Source organism: Acanthochromis polyacanthus, chromosome 3 (genome assembly GCF_021347895.1).
Source record: "Acanthochromis polyacanthus isolate Apoly-LR-REF ecotype Palm Island chromosome 3, KAUST_Apoly_ChrSc, whole genome shotgun sequence".
NCBI lineage: Eukaryota > Metazoa > Chordata > Actinopteri > Pomacentridae > Acanthochromis > Acanthochromis polyacanthus.
The window spans coordinates 4,347,717-4,368,808 of NC_067115.1; the positions used below are offsets into that span (position 1 = coordinate 4,347,717).

The window sequence follows — 21,092 nt, forward strand, 5'->3', positions numbered from 1 at the left end:
GCCCACACTCAGATCAAGCACAAGAACATCAGTGAGCGGCTGTGGATGGGTCTGCGTTTCCTGGGTGACCGCTGGATGTGGATGAACGGTGACCCTCTGGAATATGAAGAAGGAGCTCAGTACCAGCAGTGTCCAGTCAGGAAACGCTGTGGAGCTTTAACCAAAGAGGGACTGTGGGAGAACTGGGACTGTCAAGACAAACTCAACTTCATCTGTGTCTGACACATTCTGGAGAGAGAACAGATTAACTTAAACATATACTGATACTTATAGAAAATCATCTAAACTGTCACTTGTTGTTTGCTTCTCTGTGCACTATATTCATCAGTAATTTTCCAGTTTGGTGGTTTGTATTTGTCAGGTGAAGGGTTTGTGTGTTTCTTGTTTTGTGAGTGAAATTAGAATACATTGTGAGAACATTTGAATAGATGAGTGATTTTTAAAGTATCCTCTGGTGATGTTGTTGTAGAATAAAGTTAGAGTGAGAATTAACATGTTCACTTGTTTGCAAGAGCAAGCATGAAAAATATCTAAATAATGATGTGTTCTGTCCTTGTTTAACTTTCTGTACTTGATTTATTTCAAAGAAACATTTTCAGCTCAAACATAAATGTCACAACTGATGAACTTTTTCTTGTTTTTTATTTGGTGGTTTGAACTTGTCAGGTGAAGGGTTTTGTGTTTCATGACCTTGTCTTGTGATGTAAATTAGAATATGATGTCAGGACATTTGAATGGATCAGTGATTTTCAAAGTATCCTCTGGTGATGTTGTCGTAGTGCTGAGCCCAGTCTGCTTCAACAGATTTAAATGAACCATAATGAGATTAAATATGGCAACAGTTAAATTCCTAAATGTGAAGGTTTCTCCTTACTTCAGCAACATCTCAAATAATAAACTACATTACTGTGGCAGCTTTCACACCTGTATTGACAAAATACTAAAACTCAGGATGAAAGGAAAACCTAAATTGTTTATTTCTGGAAAGTACAAAGTGAAAAATCAACAGAAGCATTTGCTGAAAATTTACTGCTAGAACTGAAAACTTTCTGCAGTGTTTCCTTCTTCAGCATTTAGAGTAAACTGAAATGATGCTGATGTGGACAGTCCTGTTTGTTGTCACAGTTTCTTGGTCCTTGAATAGGACTCACTGACGTACAGTCTCTTCTGTTGTGTCGAGGATTGTGGGTCAGAAAGGCCAGAAAGCATGCTGGCTTAGAATCTCAAAGTGTAGCAGCACATCCTGATATTTTCAGCATTCTGCATTGCACAGACTATCATTATTACATGTATAGTATGTGTTTGACACATGGCAAAGCGTTTTCTGGATAACTGTGTGGGGAATGAAACGCAGCCTTGGACGAGTTAAAAACAGAAGAACATGAGGTTCACGACACACACACAGGACGTCATTAGCAGATCAGGTGCATAAAAGGAGTAAATAATTGTTTAATGTTCATGAACTGTAAGGCGATGACATTTTAATTTACAACCATTTTATTTGTGACTGAAAATTACACCATTGTGTCAGATAAGCTGCACCAAAACTGTTATTCCCTGATAATGAGCTGTGTAAATTTGATGAAATAAGGGAAAGGAATATTCTGTACCAGTGACTACATTCTGAAGATGCTGAGATATAAAGGAAACAAGATGACAGCAGGGCCATTTTCGTGAAATGCCAAAAATATTTTTGCCAAGACTGAAAAAAGTTTTAATTTCTTACAGAAAATACTGAGCAAGTGTCCACAAAAATCACTCACCAAACTTTTTAAAAATGTTTTACACAAGGCACAAAGTGACATAAATGTTCCAAGCTCAATAGATGGGATTTGTCCGATACGACAGTGATGGAAGTGCATTGACTCTTTGTTTAGTCCACTGTAGCACTGACACACAACAACCAGAGCTATCAATGGGTTGAAACAACTACAAAGCACTGGATTACAGAATATCTTTGTTAAATATTTCAAGTGGAAAATAAAAGGAATTTATATCCATTGTGTTCATTTTTCTGTTCTCTCATCTTCGTGTTCTGTTCTTGTGAGAGTCATTTCTTTTAGTATTTGGTTAGAAGTTACAATGACGTTTTCTTGTTTGTTTAAACAAAACATCATGGAAAGTTACATCCTCACGTGATTTGAATGACACTTAGAGAAAGAACAGCCACAGAAAAAACAGCTTCAGCTTGTTCTAGCTTGGCTCATAGGCTGCAACAAAACAGGAGACAAACCAGTGACTAAAAATGATTTTATTGTAACTAAACAATTCACAATGTGCACAACAAACCACAAACAGAAAGCCCAAAAACATGCAGCTGAAGCTCCCACAGGAGGGAGGAAGGTTATATAGAGCTGAGCCACTTGATACAGGTGTGGCTCATCAGCTGACGACCCTCAGCTCAAGCAAGACAGGAACACCTGTCCAGGTGGAGGGTCGTTAAAGTTACAAAGTTCTGACCATGAAAAGAACCATCTTCATTTTTCTTTACATTGCTGATGAGGGACATGAAGAAAAACATTTTTATCCTGAACACTTTCACTAAATGTGGCGTTCACTTCAAAGCCTGGTTTCTCCACCTGTCAGTGGACCATGAACATGTTTTGTTTGTGCAGACAAGATAGAACCATGCAAAGTCATGTCCTGAACTGATTTAAATGACATTTAGTGAAGAGACAGCCACAGAAAACATTGTCAGCTTCAGCTACAGAGCAGTGATCATGGAGAGAATCATCTTCTTTGTCTGTCTTTGCGTTGCTGTTGAGGGAAATATCGGAAAACATGTTTTTATCGAGAACAAAACAACCTAGTCTGAAGCTCAGGCTTACTGTCGACAACATCACACTGATCTGTCTTCTTTTAATAGTCAGAGTGAGATAGACAAGCTTCCAAGAGCTGCAAATGGAAATCTTCGCTATGGATGGATCGGCCTTCATCGAGATCCCAACAACAAAACTGCTTGGAAGTGGTCAGGAGGGGGACACGCTACATACCAGAACTGGGGTTATGGACAACCAGATAATTATGGGGGCAATGAGAACTATGCAAAGATTTCTTGGAATGGACAATGGTATGATACAAGAGGCAGCAAATCTCTCGACTTCTACTGCATGGATGTGACTGTGGTGGAGGAGAAGATGTCCTGGGAAGACGCTCTGAGCCACTGCAGAGAGAAACAAACTGATCTCCCCAGTCTGCTCTCTGAGACCCATCGGCTTCTGGCCCACACTCAGATCAAGCACAAGAACATCAGTGAGCGGGTGTGGATGGGTCTGCGTTTCCTGGGTGACCGCTGGATGTGGATGAACGGTGACCCTCTGGAATATGAAGAAGGAGCTCAGTACCAGCAGTGTCCAGTCAGGAAACGCTGTGGAGCTTTAACCAAAGAGGGACTGTGGGAGAACTGGGACTGTCAAGACAAACTCAACTTCATCTGTGTCTGACACATTCTGAAGAGAGAACAGATTAACTTAAACATATACTGATACTTATAGAAATTCATCTAAACTGTCATTTGTTGTTTGCTTCTCTGTGATCAGACTATATTCATCAGTAATTTTCCAGTTTGGTGGTTTGTATTTGTCAGGTGAAGGGTTTGTGTGTTTCTTGTTTTGTGAGTGAAATTAGAATACATTGTGAGAACATTTGAATAGATGAGTGATTTTTAAAGTATCCTCTGGTGATGTTGTTGTAGAATAAAGTTAGAGTGAGAATTAACATGTTCACTTGTTTGCAAGAGCAAGCATGAAAAAATATCTAAATAATGATGTGTTCTGTGTTTTTTTTTTCCACTTCCTGTCATTGGTTTATTTAAAAGAAACATTTTCAGCTCAAGCAAAAATGTCACAACTGATGAATTTGTTCTTATTTTTATTTGGTGTTTTGTACTTGTCAGGTGAAGGGTTTTGTGTTTCATGACCTTGTCTTGTGATGTAAATTAGAATATGTTGTCAGGACATTTGAATGGATCAGTGATTTTCAAAGTGTCCTCTGGTGACGTTGTTACAGAGCTGCTTGACATGTTGACTGGTTCACATTTTGACCTATTCAGCAAGTTTTTATCAATAAACACATTTTAAAAAATTATCCCTCTGTCTGTGTCATCTGTAATGAAAAGCTGAGAATCCCAGTAAACCTATAAATAATGCCATTTAACATTTAAATACCTTCATGATGAGCTGATTAGAATCTGTCCTGATCTGACATGAAGCCTTTGTATCTTCATCAATACTGAATTTCACATCAAAACTTTGTGAACATATTCCAGTCCACACCTGTGACCTCAACAAGTACCTGCAGGGCAGAAAATAGCTGGAGGAGTGTGAGGCAAAGGTACAAACCATGATGGTGGAGTGTTCTTGTGTTGTGTGTCTGAGTTGGTTCACAGCTGAAACGTTACATTTGTTCTCTTGGTGCTGTGAGATTCCAACGTTGTCTGTTTTTCCACTTTTCCAATAAATGCTCAATGGGCAGAGACGTTTTTCATCCCTGACCATCATGTACGAGGATACTGACATCAGTGCTGAGTTGTCTGCAGGGAGGACACACTCACACAGTTTTGCATCTTCGTCTGATGGACGTAAATATATTTTGTCAGATGTTTCACCCAAAACAACCAGAGCTATCAATGGGTTGAAACAACTACAAAGCACTGGATTACAGAATATCTTTGTAAAATATTTCAAGTGGAAAATAAAAGGAATTTATATCCACTGTGTTCATTTTTCTGTTCTCTCATCTTATTTAGTGTTCTGTTCTTGTGAGAGTCATTTGTTTTAGTATTTGGTTTGAAGTTACAATGAAGTATTCGTGTTTGTTTAAAGAAAACATCTTTATGCAAAGTTACATCCTCAAGTGATTTGAATGACACTTAGAGAAAGAACAGCCACAGAAAAAACAGCTTCAGCTTGTTCTAGCTTGGCTCATAGGGTGCAACAAAACAAGAGACAAACCAGTGACTGAAAATGATTTTATTGTAACCAAACAAACCAAAATGTGCACAACAAACCACAAACAGAAAGCCCAAAAACATGCAGCTGAAGCTCCCACAGGAGGGAGGAAGGTTATATAGAGCTGAGCCACTTGATACAGGTGTGGCTCATCAGCTGACGACCCTCAGCTCAAGCAAGACAGGAACACCTGTCCAGGTGGAGGGTCGTTAAAGTTACAAAGTTCTGACCATGAAAAGAAACATCTTCATTTTTCTTTACATTGCTGATGAGGGAGATGAAGGAAAATATTTTTTCCTGAACACTTTCACCAAATGTGGCGTTCACTTCAAAGCCTGGTTTCTCCACCTGTCAGTGGACCATGAACATGTTTTGTTTGTGCAGACAAGATAGAGCCATGCAAGGTCATGTCCTGAAGTGATTTAAATGACATTTAGTGAAGAGACAGCCACAGAAAACATTGTCAGCTTCAGCTACAGAGCAGTGACCATGGAGAGAATCATCTTCTTTGTTTGTCTTTGCGTTACTGTTGAGGGAAATATAAGACGACACATCCTTATCAAAAACAAAACAACCTGGCCTCAAGCTCAGGCTTACTGTCGACAACATCACACTGATCTTTCATTTTTTAATAGTCAGAGTGAGATAGACAAGCTTCCAAAAGCTGCAAATGGAAATCTTTACCATGGATGGATCGGCCTTCATCGAGATCCCAACAACAAAACTGCTTGGAAGTGGTCAGGAGGAGGACACGTTACATACCAGAACTGAGAGGATGGACAACCAAATAATTAGCTTTCATTTTAATCTGTATTCATTAGAGTTCACTAGAGCTTTTTGTGTATTGATCCGAGGAATCTCAGACAGCATACAACACAATCTGTAGATGCAGTGGTTAATCACCATTTTCCTAAATACTCATGTCCCAAACGTCTTTAACCTTAAACTACTACACTAACAATTTGCAGTCCACTTCAAGTAAACAATGTGCAGACCATCATGCTCACCGATCCTATGCAGATCCTCTCCAGGCAACCCACAATCTCCATGCTGCACCCAGCAACCCCTGCCACCTGGAGAAGCACAGTGTAGTAGGAGAAACCGACAGGGACCAGGAGGACTCTGCATGGATCCAATGAGCACAGTTCTACCAACCATGGCTCTGGACAAACAGCCACCACATTTCATAGCCTTTAATGTGGCGTGCATCCAAACAGTTGGACCATAAATAAAAGACACGGGACTGATGCTGCAGGGCATAGACTTAAGCAGACTGAACTGACAAACCTCAGTTCAGGGTCATACAAACACTGTTCATTCTGGGGATGGGAGGCCTGGTTCTTCCTCACCCTAATATACTGAGACACATCTCTCTTCATACGAGGCCAAAAGAAGTACTGACAGATGTAAGAGTACATCTTACCAACCCCCAGATGTCCACACCGACCATAAGATGTCCTCAGTACCTCCCCCCAGAATGCTGAAGGCACAACAATCTGAAAAAAGGGCGCCCCAATGAAACCTTTCCCATTTGGCACCCACTTCTTTACCAATAGATTGTTGTCTACCCGATAACCCTGTGCAGAAGAGAACAGAATCAAACATCACACTGAGTGAAGGATCAGCTCATTGTTCTGCTGCCAGGTCACTATGAGAAAGTGAAAGGGGGGAAATCAATCAGGTATCACAGTGAAGGACCCCCGACCCTCTGTACCACTCTGCTTGGAGTCTGATTCTGCCTCTCTAACACACACTGTCCGGGCAGCTGCCCAACCGGAAAACCTCTCTACAACACAATGAAAAGCTGTTACCACAGGCTGAGGTGGACCATCAGCCCACACACGGCCACCAGCCGGGTCATTTCCCAGAATAACCTGCACCCCTTGGACTGGTAGAGCCGGACGCATCCCCATGGTGACCTCCCCCCAAAGTATTCTGCTATTTTCATAAGCTGCTCCCGTGAACAGCGGTCCAGTAGCTCCTCTGATGGAAGCCACCCATGCCTGAAAAAAATCCTCCTCTGAAGGATGACACAGCAACAGACAGACTACACAAACCGATACAAACCTTATTAACATCACTGCTATTTAACAGTAAAACCTCTGCAGCTAAAACAGCTGATTCATCATCGTGGTTCCGTCCCTCTAACTGGACTCCCCCCTAGTCTTCAGGTGCTACTCGTGGCGGGTATTTATGCACTAACTCCTGCAGGCCTGGTGAAGAAACCGAGGAGCGGCAGCTCCACCTGCAGCCTCAGACGTGCTCCAGAGACAACTGCTCCAACCACTTTCACACCACACTACCGACCCCCCAACGGACTCCGCTCTGAAGCCGAACAGGGACAGAACCACAGCGACTTACCACCGCTGTGCCGCTACAGAAGCAACAGAACTCAGAACCAGAAACACCAGCATCACAGCCCGGCAAACCTGTCCTCTGAGCCAATCAACAAAATAACTTCAACTGACCAAGAGCTGCTTCTTACTCCAGAAAACCCTCACCACACACGTTGTCTCCAAACAACCACAATATGCAGTTCCCCACAAAGGTATAGCAAGCCACAGACATTTAGCTGGTTTACCAAAGTGTGGACGAGCCCCCATTTGCTCCAGCTTGGCTCATAGCCTGCAACAAAACAGGGAGACAAACCAGTGTGGTGACTAAAAATGATTTTATTGTAACTAAACAATCCACAATGTGCACAACAAACTACAAACAGAAAGCCCAAAAACATGCAGCTGAAGCTCCCACAGGAGTGAGGAAGGTTATATAGAGCTGAGCCACTTGATACAGGTGTGGCTCATCAGCTGACGACCCTCAGCTCAAGCAAGACAGGAACACCTGTCCAGGTGGAGGGTCGTTAAAGTTACAAAGTTCTGACCATGAAAAGAACCATCTTCATTTTTCTTTACATTGCTGATGAGGGAGATGAAGGAAAATATTTTTTCCCTGAACACTTTCACTAAATGTGGCGTTCACTTCAAAGCCTGGTTTCTCCACCTGTCAGTGGACCATGAACATGTTTTGTTTGTGCAGACAAGACAGAGCCATGCAAAGTCATGTCCTGAACTGATTTAAATGACACTTAGTGAAGAGACAGTCACAGAAAACGTTGTCAGCTTCAGCTACAGAGCAGTGATCATGGAGAGAATCATCTTCTTTGTTTGTCTTTGCGTTGCTGTTGAGGGAAATATTGGAAAACATGTTTTTATCGAGAACAAAACAACCTGGTCTAAAGCTCAGGCTTACTGTCGACAACATCACACTGATCTGTCTTATTTTAATAGTCAGAGTGAGATAGACAAGCTTCTAAAAGCTGCAAATGGAAATCTTCGCTATGGATGGATCGGCCTTTATCGAGATCCCAACAACAAAACTGCTTGGAAGTGGTCAGGAGGGGGACACGTTACATACCAGAACTGGCATAATGGACAACCAAATAATTATGGGGGCATTGAGAACTATGCAGCGATTTCTTGGAATGGACAATGGTATGATAGAAGAGGCAGCAAATCTCACTACTTCTACTGCATGGATGTGACTGTGGTGGAGGAGAAGATGTCCTGGGAAGACGCTCTGAGCCACTGCAGAGAGAAACAAACTGATCTCCCCAGTCTGCTCTCTGACACCGATCGGCTTCTGGCCCACACTCAGATCAAGCACAAGAACATCAGTGAGCGGGTGTGGATGGGTCTGCGTTTCCTGGGTGACCGCTGGATGTGGATGAACGGTGACCCTGTGGAATATGAAGAAGGAGCTCAGTACCAGCAGTGTCCAGTCATGAAACGCTGTGGAGCTTTAACCAAAGAGGGACTGTGGGAGAACTGGGACTGTCAAGACAAACTCAACTTCATCTGTGTCTGACACATTCTGGAGAGAGAACAGATTAACGTAAACATATACTGATACTTATAGAAATTCATCTAAACTGTCAGTTGTTGTTTGTTTTTCTGTGATCAGACTATATTCATCAGTAATTTCCAGTTTGGTGGTTTGTATTTATCAGGTGAAGGGTTTGTGTGTTTCTTGTTTTGTGAGTGAAATTAGAATACATTGTGAGAACATTTGAATAGATGAGTGATTTTTAAAGTATCCTCTGGTGATGATGTTGTAGAATAAAGTTAGAGTGAGAATTAATATGTTAACTTGTTTGCAAGAGCAAGCAGGAAAAATATCTAAATAATGATGTGTTCTGTGTTTTTTTTCACTTTCTACACTTGATTTATTTCAAAGAAACATTTTCAGCTCAAACAAAAATGTCACAGCTGATGAACTTTTTCTTGTTTTTATTTGGTGGTTTGTTCTTGTCAGGTGAAGGGTTTTGTGTTTCATGACCTTGTCTTGTGATGCAAATTAGAATATGTTGTCAGGACATTTGAATGGATCAGTGATTTTCAAAGTATCCTCTGGTGACGTTGTCGTAGTGCTGAGCCCAGTCTGCTTCAACAGATTTAAATGAACCATAATGAGATTAAATAAGGCAACAGTTAAATTCCTAAATGTGAAGGTTTGTCCTTACTTCAGCAACATCTCAAATAATAAACTACATTACTGTGGCAGCTTTCACACCTGTATTGACAAAATACTAAAACTCAGGATGAAAGGAAAACCTAAATTGTTCTTTATTTCTGGAAAGTACAAAGTGAAAAATCAACAGAAACATTTTCTGAAAATTTACTGCTAGAACTGAAAACTTTCTGCAGTGTTTCCTTCTTCAGCATTTAGAATAAATTGAAATAATGCTGCATCTACAGAGTTGTTGGAGGAAGCTGCATTTAACGTGTGATACATGAAGCTTTGTACATGGAGGAATTATCTGTTTTCAGGAGCTTTCCTTGTCAAATATTAACAGTTATGTCATTAATAAACATTTTCTATACGTCACAACTAAATCAAAGCCCTTTTGTATCCACAGAAAGAAGCAAACCCAAAACAATCCAACAAATAAAATGCCACAGGGAATCATTTTCTGCATGGCGTTCTTATTCTCATCATGAGCCAACAACAGGACACTGAACACTGTCTTCCCACACTTAACAGCACAGATTAATTATTGAACTGTACATGTCAGCTCATTTACAGCACATGTGGTGAGAATATCCATCCATCCGTGATCTATACGCCACTTAATCCTCAGTAGGGTCACGGAGGGGCTGAAGTCTATCCCAGCTGACGTAGGATGAAGGCAGAGGACACCCTGGACAGGTTGCCGGTCTATCACATAGAGACAAACACGCATAAGGACAATTTAGAATCCCCAATTAACCTCAGAATGTTTTTGGACTGTGGGAGGAAGCTGGAGAACCTGGAGAAAACCCATGCGTGCACACGGAGAACACGTAAACTCCATGCAGAAAGATCCCAGGAAAGCCAGGATGCCAACCAGGGATCTTCCAGCTGCAAGACAACAGTGTTAACCACCGATCCAATGTGCAGCCCGAGGTGAAAATAGAATAAGAAAACAAAATTAAAGCCGCAAGCGGCGTCAAAAGGCCCTCGCCGGCCACCGACCTGACCCGGCCCGTTTTTTTCTGGCGAGTGTACGTCAAAATTTCTTCAAAATATTTCCAAATGTGCGAACAGCAGCAAACAGGAGCCATGCTCATTCATTGCTGCATTATGACAATATGTGACATGTTGGCCATCGCCACAGCAACACCATCCAAAATGCTGCATGGATAACATTGACGTTTTTTACCTGCATGTGTGTCAGAATTTATGTGTCAAATTTGGAACGTTTCCATGGTAACAGGTAAATTTAATATAATGGGAGATTTTTCACTTGGGCCCATTAGAATAACATGAGGAACTTCAGCCATTGCCACGGCAACACCGTTAAAATTACAACATGGTTACCATTTGCTTTTTTGATCGGGACCACATGAAGGAATAGTCACCCAAATTTCATTCATTTCTGACAAACTAATAATTTTACTCCCCATACAGATATTATTTTGATTCTGTAGGGGGCGCTGTAATGCCAATTGTCAAAATTTCACTGTCAATGTGTCCAGGAAGGAAGGGTCAACAAGTGTTTAAAATTTGGTTCTGATTGGAGTCGTTATGTACGAATGGCAGCCATTTATCACGCACAAAAAATGACAAAATTTTACATCAAATTTGCGGCATCGCCACGCGGAAAACGTGAAATTAAATTTTATGATTTGAATAACCTTTAATTGTCTACTTGTGTAGATGGTGTCCACCAAATTTCAGCTCATTCGGAGAAGTGTGCGATCAAAACGAACATTTTGTACGACGTCCTCGAAAATGCTGACTCAGCATTTTTGAAATTTCAATCCCAAATAGCTACCTTTCTGTTTGTCTGAGGGTGGGGTCATAACAATATTTTTTGTTTGTCCCGACAAGACGCATGTGTGTGCCGAATTTGGTGGCTGTACGAAAAAGTTGATGTCAGACCCCCTCCCATTGACGCAATGCATTTTGATTTTTGCAGGTGGCGCTGTAGAGACAATTTTTAAGTCCCAATTTTGAAATGCATATTAAAAAAAATTTTTCGCCGGAACTGAAATGTGTGCAAAATTTAGTGAGTTTTCGAGCTGCGCGCTCAACTAGTCGTTGTCTATGTTGCAAAAGCAATAGGCCCTTCGCCCTACCAGGGGCTCGGGCCTAAAAATCTTCCTGATTTAGCATCAAGGGGATTTGAAACCACTAATTTACTGAAATACGTGTCTCAGTGGTTCTATGACAATAAAGACTTACAAAACGTCTCGCTAACACCATACATGTAACAGTTTGATTGTTGATTGTTACATCAATAAAACAAGCAAGTGAACTTGTTTTCATCTATTCTATGACTTGAACTGCACACAACGTATAAATCTAGTTTCTGAAGCTGAAGGTAAACATATTCATGCCCCCACAGCCTCTCCTGTGCTGCTTCAGTGTTACTACTTTGTCTTTCCATCAGGTCATTCTCAGCTCTGCTTCAACTGCACATGAAGAAAATCACGTGAGATTTGGGTGAAGTACTTGTCATGAATGAAATGTGAAGTGAAGTGCAGGAGCTCTAACCTGACTGGACTTCACTCCAGGTCTTCCTGCTCCTCTGTGTCGTCTGTCTGTGCTGCAGTGACGTCCTTCAAAGCTGGATCATTCTCATAGTCATGAGAGTCCAACTTATGGAGAGATGAAATGAGCCGATGAAAAGGGCTTCAGTCATGAAAACTGTTCTTATATTTGAGATAAAATGACTTCCTGAGTTTGTGCTTATTATAGAATTACTCATTCCTGAACTTCTAATTCACTTAAACTGACCTTCTGTCCTCATATTCCAAATGTGCCTGAACAAACCCATTTATTCTGATCATACCAGTGTTATCAACAGCACCTCTCACCTCCATCATTTCTACAGCTTCATTCTGTTCAGGTTTTACATTCACAGTTGTCTTCTTCCTGACAAAAACAAAGAACAAATAAAAAACTACAGATTAAAATGGAATCATTGACTTTAAAAATAAAGTGCTGAAGAATAATGAAAGACCAGTGACGAGAACTTTATGAATTTACCTCGTCCACAGACTCAAGACAAACAGCGGAATCAGCATCAGGACCACCAGGGTCAGCTTGATGATATTCATTATATTTGTTGACTTATCTACAAAATGAAACACACAGAGAGCAGACTGGTCTTAGCGGTACGATTGGATTGATCAATAATTTTTCCAGAAGATAATGTTAGTCAGTTAGTGTCGTCAGCCACTGATATGATACTGTTTCCAAGTATAGTATGTCCAGAAAACCTCATATTTGCTTTACACCATGGAAAAGTTGACAGTTTTGCTGATGATACAAATTCTGCATTTCTAAACAAGTCATTGAGCCAGGCTGTTGTTGACATCCTGTGTGGAGTTTCTCCCTGCATTATAACTGATGCTGTGTTCTGCACTCTGCTGCAGTGTTTCAGTGAACAGAAACTTACCTGCCCAAACAGTCACATGTACAGAGACTGTCTGACGTCCAAAGATGTTCTGAGCTTCACAGGAATACTTTCCACTGTGTTCAGCTCTGAAGTCAGTGATGGTGAAGATCTGTCCTGAAGCTTTTGGTGAGTCTTGGTTCTCCTTGTACCAGCTGTAATTAGCTGCTGGGTTAGCATCACTGCTGCAGGTCAGATTCACTGAACTTCCCTCCACTATCTCAGCAGAGGGACTCACCGACACAGAGGGAAGCTTTGGAGCATCTGGAGGAGAAAAACACATGAAGTCTGAGATGAGACTGAACACAACCTGTTTTATTTCTTAATCACTCATTTCATCTCAAATCATTAAGTTTGGAGAACAATTTCTGCCCAACCGCCTCTGATTATCTCCAAACTTTAAGGCATAAAAATTGGATATTTATAACAATAAATGTGAAACTTTAGCTTGATTTATTAAATATCTTTTGAGATACTTTTTTAAAACTACGTTTTTTACACATTGAAATGTTTGGATGGCAAAATGTGAGGAATTATTAAAAATAAAAACCTAAAGTTTTCACTGTTATTTCTCATTATGTCAGTGATTTAGAATCTGTAATATTTGACAAAAAAAATCAAATCATCTCTGATTATTGGTGAGTTTATTTTTTTAATTAAATTAAAAGAATATAATAAAGTCATCATGAACAGTCCCATTGTTGAGTACAAACTAATAGTAATAAAAATTAAATAATTTACTCATGAATATGAACTTAATAACTTAATAAAATTCTGAAAAACAAAAATGAAAGAGTTGATTTTCTGTTCTTAAAACTGTCAGAACTGAGCAGGTTTGACAACTTGTACCACAAAAACAAAAACATGGCAGAGAGCCTAACCGAAGTAGAACCAAGTTCTGGAGATCAAAATTAAAAAATGAAAAATATGAACATATTAAAGAAAATATTGTCATTATTAAAACTTCAGAGTCATGACAGTGCAACAAAAAAAATTTCATCAATTTTGTGACCAAATATTTCATATTAAAAGTATTCTATATGTTTTGTTTCATAAAATTGTCTCTTGCAGCCAGAAATGGTTCAGAAAATATCACCAGTTGGTTTCTGCATTTTCAATGTTTTTCATTGTGTTCTTAAAGAGGCAACATTTTATGATGGCTTTAAACTTTTTTGATTTCAAGTGTTAAAAGTTTATTTATAATTTCTTCTAAAGACAGCTGATAGCTTTTTTTTTTAACTATTTCTTGAAACTGTTTATTTTATTCTGTGACATCTTATGTGTTGGATCTTCTGTACTCTGGAAATGTCTGTTTCATAATGATGCATTTTGTAACTTTGGTAACTGAATGAAACAAAGAACAGTAAACTCACACACTGCATGAGAACGGAAACGCTCCTGTCCTTGTACTGCACAGTAATAGCTGTCTGAAGGACCAAATGTCTGCAGGTATAGGTATCTTTTTCCTTCTTGAACTTTGAGGCTGTTATTGTACCAGTTAAAGGAAGAATTATCAGACCGCTGACAACTGCTTTGACATGTCAGCTCTGTCCAGGTAGAAAACTGGTTGACTGATCTGCTCACATGGACCTGGAGCTGTGGATCTGTGAAAAACCAACAGAAATGTTAGTTTAGAAACAGATGTCAACACACACTCATAGAAATGTTTATAATATGTTGACTTCCAGTGAAAATGTTACCTTTGACAGACAGAGTGACTCCAGGTGAACCCATATATTGTTCTTGTGGGTCTGTTATGAATCTGAACTTGTACTCAGCTGAGTCACTTTCTGTCAGATTTCTGATTGTCAGACTGCATCTCTTCTGATCGTATTCAACACGACCTGCATACTGTGGATCATCTTTCAGTCTCACATATTCATCATCCTTCCTGTTACTGAACCAGAATGTTTCATTTACACTTCTTCCAAGAGGGTATGTGTAGCTGCAGTACATTTTCACTGTTGATCCTTTGAAGGCACAGATCTGAGTAGAAGAATAAGTCACATCCCAGCTATCCTTTACCACTGTGACACACAGCAAAGCAGAAACCAGAGTCAGATTCAGGACATCAGAGGACAGAGGTGAATATTTTTTGTAAACTATTTAGAAAGTTCACTGCAAACACACAGTCATGGTGGTTGTGTGATCAGAAAATACAAGACACAAGACGTCTGAGAAGTAAACTCACACACTGAAGGAGAAGGAGAGTCCTCATGTCCTTTTACAGCACAGGAAATTCTGTTTGTGGAGGGAAAGCGACCTAAATAAAACTGATATGTTTGTCCAACAATGATGTGTTCATTGGAGTACCAGATGTAGGACTGAGGGTCTGCTAGAGGACAACTGCTCTGACACTTCAGCATGACTGAGTTTGAACTGATCAGTGATCTGCTCACCCAGAGATCTGGATCTGTAACAAGGAACACAAATGTTTTAAACATAACAGGCAAAACATTTGGAAGCACAAAGAAACTCAAAGTAATCCTCATAACTAAATGAATAAATGTTACCTGTCACAGACAAAGTGACTCCAGGTGATCCAGTGAAACTTCCACCTGGTTGGCTTGTTGTGAATCTGAACTTGTACTGAGCTGAGTCGCTCTTTCTCAGGTCTGTGATTCTCAGAGTGCAGTTGTTGTTTCCACAGTTGTACTGTACACGACCTGAATACTCTGGGTCTGTTTTCAGATCCACAAAGATGTTATTACTGTCTTTAGAAAACCAGAATCCTTTTTGAACACTAGTTTTCAGGCCATCTTTTTCCAAAGGGTAATGGTAGCTGCAGTGTATTTCCACTGTTGATCCTTTGAAGGCACAGATGTGAGTAGAAGAATAAGTCACATTCCAGGCATTCTCTACCACTGTGACACACAGCAAAGCAGAAACCAGAGTCAGATTCAGGACATCAGAGGACAGAGGTGAATATTTTTTGTAAACTATTTAGAAAGCTCGCTGCAAACACACAGTCATGATGGTTTTGTGATCAGAAAATACAAGACACAAGACGTCTGAGAAGTAAACTCACACACTGAAGGAGAAGGAGAGTCCTCATGTCCTTTTACAGCACAGGAAATTCTGTTTGTGGAGGGAAAGCGACCTAAATAAAACTGATATGTTTGTCCAACAATGATGTGTTCATTGGAGTACCAGATGTAGGACTGAGGGTCTGCTAGAGGACAACTGCTCTGACACTTCAGCATGACTGAGTTTGAACTGATCAGTGATCTGCTCACCCAGAGATCTGGATCTGTAACAAGGAACACAAATGTTTTAAACATAACAGGCAAAACATTTGGAAGCACAAAGAAACTCAAAGTAATCCTCATAACTAAATGAATAAATGTTACCTGTCACAGACAAAGTGACTCCAGGTGATCCAGTGAAACTTCCACCTGGTTGGCTTGTTGTGAATCTGAACTTGTACTGAGCTGAGTCGCTCTTTCTCAGGTCTGTGATTCTCAGAGTGCAGTTGTTGTTTCCACAGTTGTACTGTACACGACCTGAATACTCTGGGTCTGTTTTCAGATCCACAAAGATGTTATTACTGTCTTTAGAAAACCAGAATCCTTTTTGAACACTAGTTTTCAGGCCATCTTTTTCCAAAGGGTAATGGTAGCTGCAGTGTATTTCCACTGTTGATCCTTTGAAGGCACAGATGTGAGTAGAAGAATAAGTCACATTCCAGGCATTCTCTACCACTGTGACACACAGCAAAGCAGAAACCAGAGTCAGATTCAGGACATCAGAGGACAGAGGTGAATATTTTTTGTAAACTATTTAGAAAGCTCGCTGCAAACACACAGTCATGATGGTTTTGTGATCAGAAAATACAAGACACAAGACGTCTGAGAAGTAAACTCACACACTGAAGGAGAAGGAGAGTCCTCATGTCCTTTTACAGCACAGGAAATTCTGTTTGTGGGGTGAAAGTAACTCAAATAAAACTGAGATGTTTGTCCAGCAATGATGTGTCCATTGGAGTACCAGATGTAGGACTGAGGGTCTGCTAGAGGACAACTGCTCTGACACTTCAGATCTACTGAGTTTGAATTTCTTCGTGATCTGCTCACTTGGAGATCTGCATTAATAACAAGGAACACAAGTGTTTTTAACACAACAGGCAAAACATTTGGAAGCACCAAGAAACTGTCAGGATTCTGCCCCAGTTGCTGCCTTTTTGTTCCTTTTCCAATTTTTTCCTCCCGTGTTGTCTTGTTCCTCTGGCTCCCCCTGTCTGCAGCACCCGGTCCTCTGATTACTGTCAGCTGATGAAATCTGTTCAATTCCATTCACCTGGTCCTCCCCTCTGCTATTTAAGCCCTGCTTTCCCTCAGTTCTTTGCTGGCTCATTGTTGTACACACACCCCACTTCAGACTCCACTCCCCACTTTCCCTTTTCTGGATTACGTCAGTTTTTGGACTTCTCTGCTTTGCTCCCCTTTTGGATTTACCCTTTTTGGACTCGGCTGTTGGTATGGACTTTAGTTTGTTTCACCTTAGTTATTAGTTTCCCCTTGTCTGAGTATCTGTTTGTAGCCCTGCTGTTTGTCACTGTTTAGTTTCGTTGTAGCCATGTCAGTCCCGTTTTCAGTTTGTAGTTGCCTTAATAAATAAACCTTTTTTATTATCATTATTATACCCGACTGCCTGTCTGTTTGTGCCTGCATTTGGGTTCTCCACCCCATGATCGAGACAGAAACTCAAAGTAATCCTCAGAACTAAATGAATAAATGTTACCTGTCACAGACAAAGTGACTCCAGGTGATGCAGTGAAACTTCCACCTGGTTGGCTTGTTGTGAATCTGAACTTGTACTGAGCTGAGTCGCTCTTTCTCAGGTCTGTGATTCTCAGAGTGCAGTTGTTTTTTCCACAGTTGTACTGTGCACGACCTGAATACTCTGGGTCTGTTTTCAGATCCACATAGATGTAATTACTGTCTTTAGAAAACCAGAATCCTTTTTGAACACTAGTTTTCAGGCCATCTTTTTCCAAAGGGTAATGGTAGCTGCAGTGTATTTCCACTGTTGATCCTTTGAAGGCACAGATGTGAGTAGAAGAATAAGTCACATCCCAGCCATTCTGACTGTGTATCACTGTAACACACAACACATCAGAAGTCATCACATTCACACACAACAGGATCAGTAAACACATGTAGTTTGAATTCATTGCAGCATCAGAAATCTAATTGATATAAACTTATTTTGGAATTTCTAACCTACATTTTAAAACTCATTTGAGGGAACAATGTGTCCTGTAGAACAAACAGTCTGCAGGTTTTCATTTCAACTAAAGACACATGATGAGCCTCCTTCATGCAGAGGGGAGGGACTCAGTGAAACCACCTGCTGAGATGACTGATGAAAACGATGGTTACGAATGTAACTACGGTTCTATGAATCCCGGATGACCGCCAGAGGCGGTGCATAAAGCACTGGATGATCATCCTTACACTTGCACAGGTCGAGTATTAATGACAACAGAGTCACATGTGACCTCCCGGTGGCTCACGTGACCCTATATAGTCACGTGACACCAGGAGCTCAGTTCCTCGCAAGCAGGAGATTCCGAGGGACTGGACGCTCTGGCGGTCATCCGGGATTCATAGAACTGTAGTTACATTCGTAACCATTGTTCTATTTCATCCCTACTGACCGCCAGAGGCGGTGCATAAAGCACTGGATGACATATATCAACAAAGTCCCGAGGAATCCAATAAAAGACAACAGCAAACCATGCCCACCTTATAAAGCAGACGAGTCGTGCCGAAGGACCCCGTCCAACGGGTTGGACACCGTCACGTTCACTCTGTAAAACCTCGAGAATGTAGACACCAACGCCCATGATGCAGCCTCACAAATAACATCAAGGGGAACACCGGCCAACGCAGTCCATGAAGTGGACAGACCCCGCGTGGAATGGCATCTCACACCCTCCGGTAGAGACCGCCCCTGCGACAGATAAACCTGCTTAATAACATCAACAACCCAATGGGCAAGTCTCTGTCTTGACAGAGCCTGGCCCAAGCGAGGTCCGGCATAGCAGGCAAACAGTTTGTCAGACTTGCGGACACCCCCGGTGGCCCGTACATACATTTCGAGAGCACGAACAGGACACAGAGGCTCAGACGAAGTCGTTGATCCAAAACGCGCCAGCTGGAGTGGACGTGCAATAGCGGTACCGGTAAGTACCTTAGGAAGAAAAGAAGTGTCAGACCAGAGAGTAACACCAGAGCCGTCAGCATTCCACCTGCAGCAGCTGTCATGAACCGACAGGGCCTGCAGTTCCCCAACATGCTTACGCGAAGCTATAGCCAACAAAAAGGCAGTCTTCAACGACAGCCATTTCAAATCAGCCCGGTCCAGGGGTTCGAACGGAGCAGCCCGAATGGACTCCAGCACGAGAGATAAATCCCAAGACGGAGCCACCGGCCATGTGGGAGGGCGGAGGCGGCGAGAACCTTTTAAAAAAGACGACACAGTCTTATCACTGCCAACAGTACAACCATTAAAACCATGATGCCAGCAAGAAATGGCGGCAACATATACCTTAAGGGTAGACGGCGAGCGACCCAGGTTAAAAAGTTCCTGTAAAAACTCCAAGATGAACGGCACAGGGCACTGGACAGCGTCAAGGTTCCTGTTCCGACACCACCTATCAAAAAACGTCCATCGGCTGGCATACAACCGCCGAGTAGACGGTGCCCGGGCATTGGCAATAGTGCGGCCTATGTCCCCGTCATACTCAGAGAATGAGATCCCGGGCCCTGTAGCAGCCAAGCCCACAGCCGGAGCTGATCCGGATTCGAGTGCAACAACCTCCCCTCGAATTGGGACAGGAGGTCCTTTCTGGACGGCAGGGGCCTCGGCAAGCTGCAGCAGAGCCTGCGCAGCAGCGGAAACCATGTCCTGGGCGGCCAAAATGGGGCTATCAGTATCAAACGATGGCCCTCGTGAAAAACCCTGAGCAGCATTGGCAAGATTAGCGGAACAGGTGGAAAAGCATACAGGAGAGTTCTGGGCCAAGTGTGCGCCAGAGCATCCAGGTCCCGTGGAGCCGTGTTGTCCGCAAGGCTGAACCAGTCGGGACAATGTGTGGACTCCCTGGACGCAAACGGGTCCACTTCGGCCCTGCCGAAGGTCTGCCAGAGATGACACACCACCTCCGGGTGAAGTCTCCATTCCCCCGGTCGAGGCGTCCGCCGGGACAGGAAATCCGCCGATGTGTTCAGCACGCCTGGGATATGCATAGCCCTCAGGCTGGCCAGACGTGGAGCAGCCCAGGTCAGAATCCACGTGGTGAGCCTCACCAATCCCAGAGACCGGGTGCCCCCCTGGTGATTGCTATGGAACACCGCGCTCGTGTTGTCGGACCTCACCAAAACATGCCTGTTCCGTAGACACGGAAGAAAGTGCCGCAGCACCAATTCTACCGCCATCAGCTCCAGAACATTGATATGAAGCCTCCGCTGCCAAGGCGCCCACACGCCTTGAACCATGTGGCCCTGCCATGTCGCTCCCCAACCTCGAAGGGAGGCGTCTGTGTGGACCACCGCCCGGCGAGCTGGAACAGAGCCCATAGGCACCCCCTGAGTGATGAAGTGGCCCCTCCTCCACTGTGAGAGAGATTCGAGACAACGTCGGGACACACGGAGGCACCTCCGCCTGTGATCGTGTCGTTCTGGATCGAGGTGCAAGCTGTTTAGCCACATCTGGAGTGGTCGAAGCGACAGTAGACCCAAAGGAACTACCGTCGACGCCGCCACTAACTTCCCAAGTAGGCGAAGGTACAGGACGTAAGGCGGAGCCCGTCCACGCTGAAACTGTGGGAGCATATGCAAGATATCCCGGACTCTCTGAGGTGAGGGGCAAGCGGTCATAGTCCGCGAGTTCAGCACCATACCGAGAAAAGTCGTCACCTGTGTGGGCACCAGGTTGCTCTTCTCTACATTGATGCGCAAGCCTAGAGAGGCCGCGTGATCAAGTACAGTTCGAGTATCCTGAGCAACTTCGTCGTGAGACGGGGTGCAGATCAGCCAGTCGTCCAGACAGGGCAGCAGCAGGGGAGAGCGAGAGGGGAAGAGAGAGAGGAAAAGGGGAGATGGATGTCAGGATGGGGCAGAGGATGTGGAGGGAGAGGCCCTGACACATCCTCCATAAACAGAAGAAAGACATGAGAAAGAAGAAGTTTTGACTTCTTT

At 42.5% G+C, this 21,092-nt stretch overlaps 2 protein-coding genes across 3 annotated transcripts; one reads left to right on the forward strand and one right to left on the reverse strand.

Moving 5' to 3' along the window:
• Positions 1-8,480: 8,480 nt before the first annotated feature.
• On the forward strand, positions 8,481-8,813 carry LOC127533280 (snaclec 5-like). The gene has a single exon (XM_051945903.1). It carries the CDS (start codon positions 8,481-8,483, stop codon positions 8,811-8,813), a length of 333 nt encoding a protein of 110 aa, XP_051801863.1.
• Positions 8,814-9,644: 831 nt separating this feature from the next.
• LOC127533343 (carcinoembryonic antigen-related cell adhesion molecule 5-like) lies at positions 9,645-16,129 on the reverse strand. 2 transcript variants are annotated; one of them, XM_051946100.1, is made up of 8 exons: positions 15,917-16,129; positions 14,589-14,915; positions 14,262-14,492; positions 12,892-13,152; positions 12,480-12,567; positions 12,308-12,365; positions 11,985-12,088; positions 9,645-10,163 (listed from the first exon to the last, which is right to left on the reverse strand). In XM_051946100.1, the coding sequence occupies exons 1-7, from the start codon at positions 16,089-16,091 to the stop codon at positions 11,996-11,998; spliced, it is 1,233 nt and encodes a 410-aa protein (XP_051802060.1). In that variant the 5' UTR covers positions 16,092-16,129; the 3' UTR covers positions 9,645-10,163; positions 11,985-11,995. The 2 variants fall into 2 exon arrangements, with proteins under 2 accessions (XP_051802060.1, XP_051802059.1); XM_051946099.1 differs by lacking the exon at positions 15,917-16,129 and adding an exon at positions 15,080-15,292.
• Positions 16,130-21,092: the final 4,963 nt, after the last annotated feature.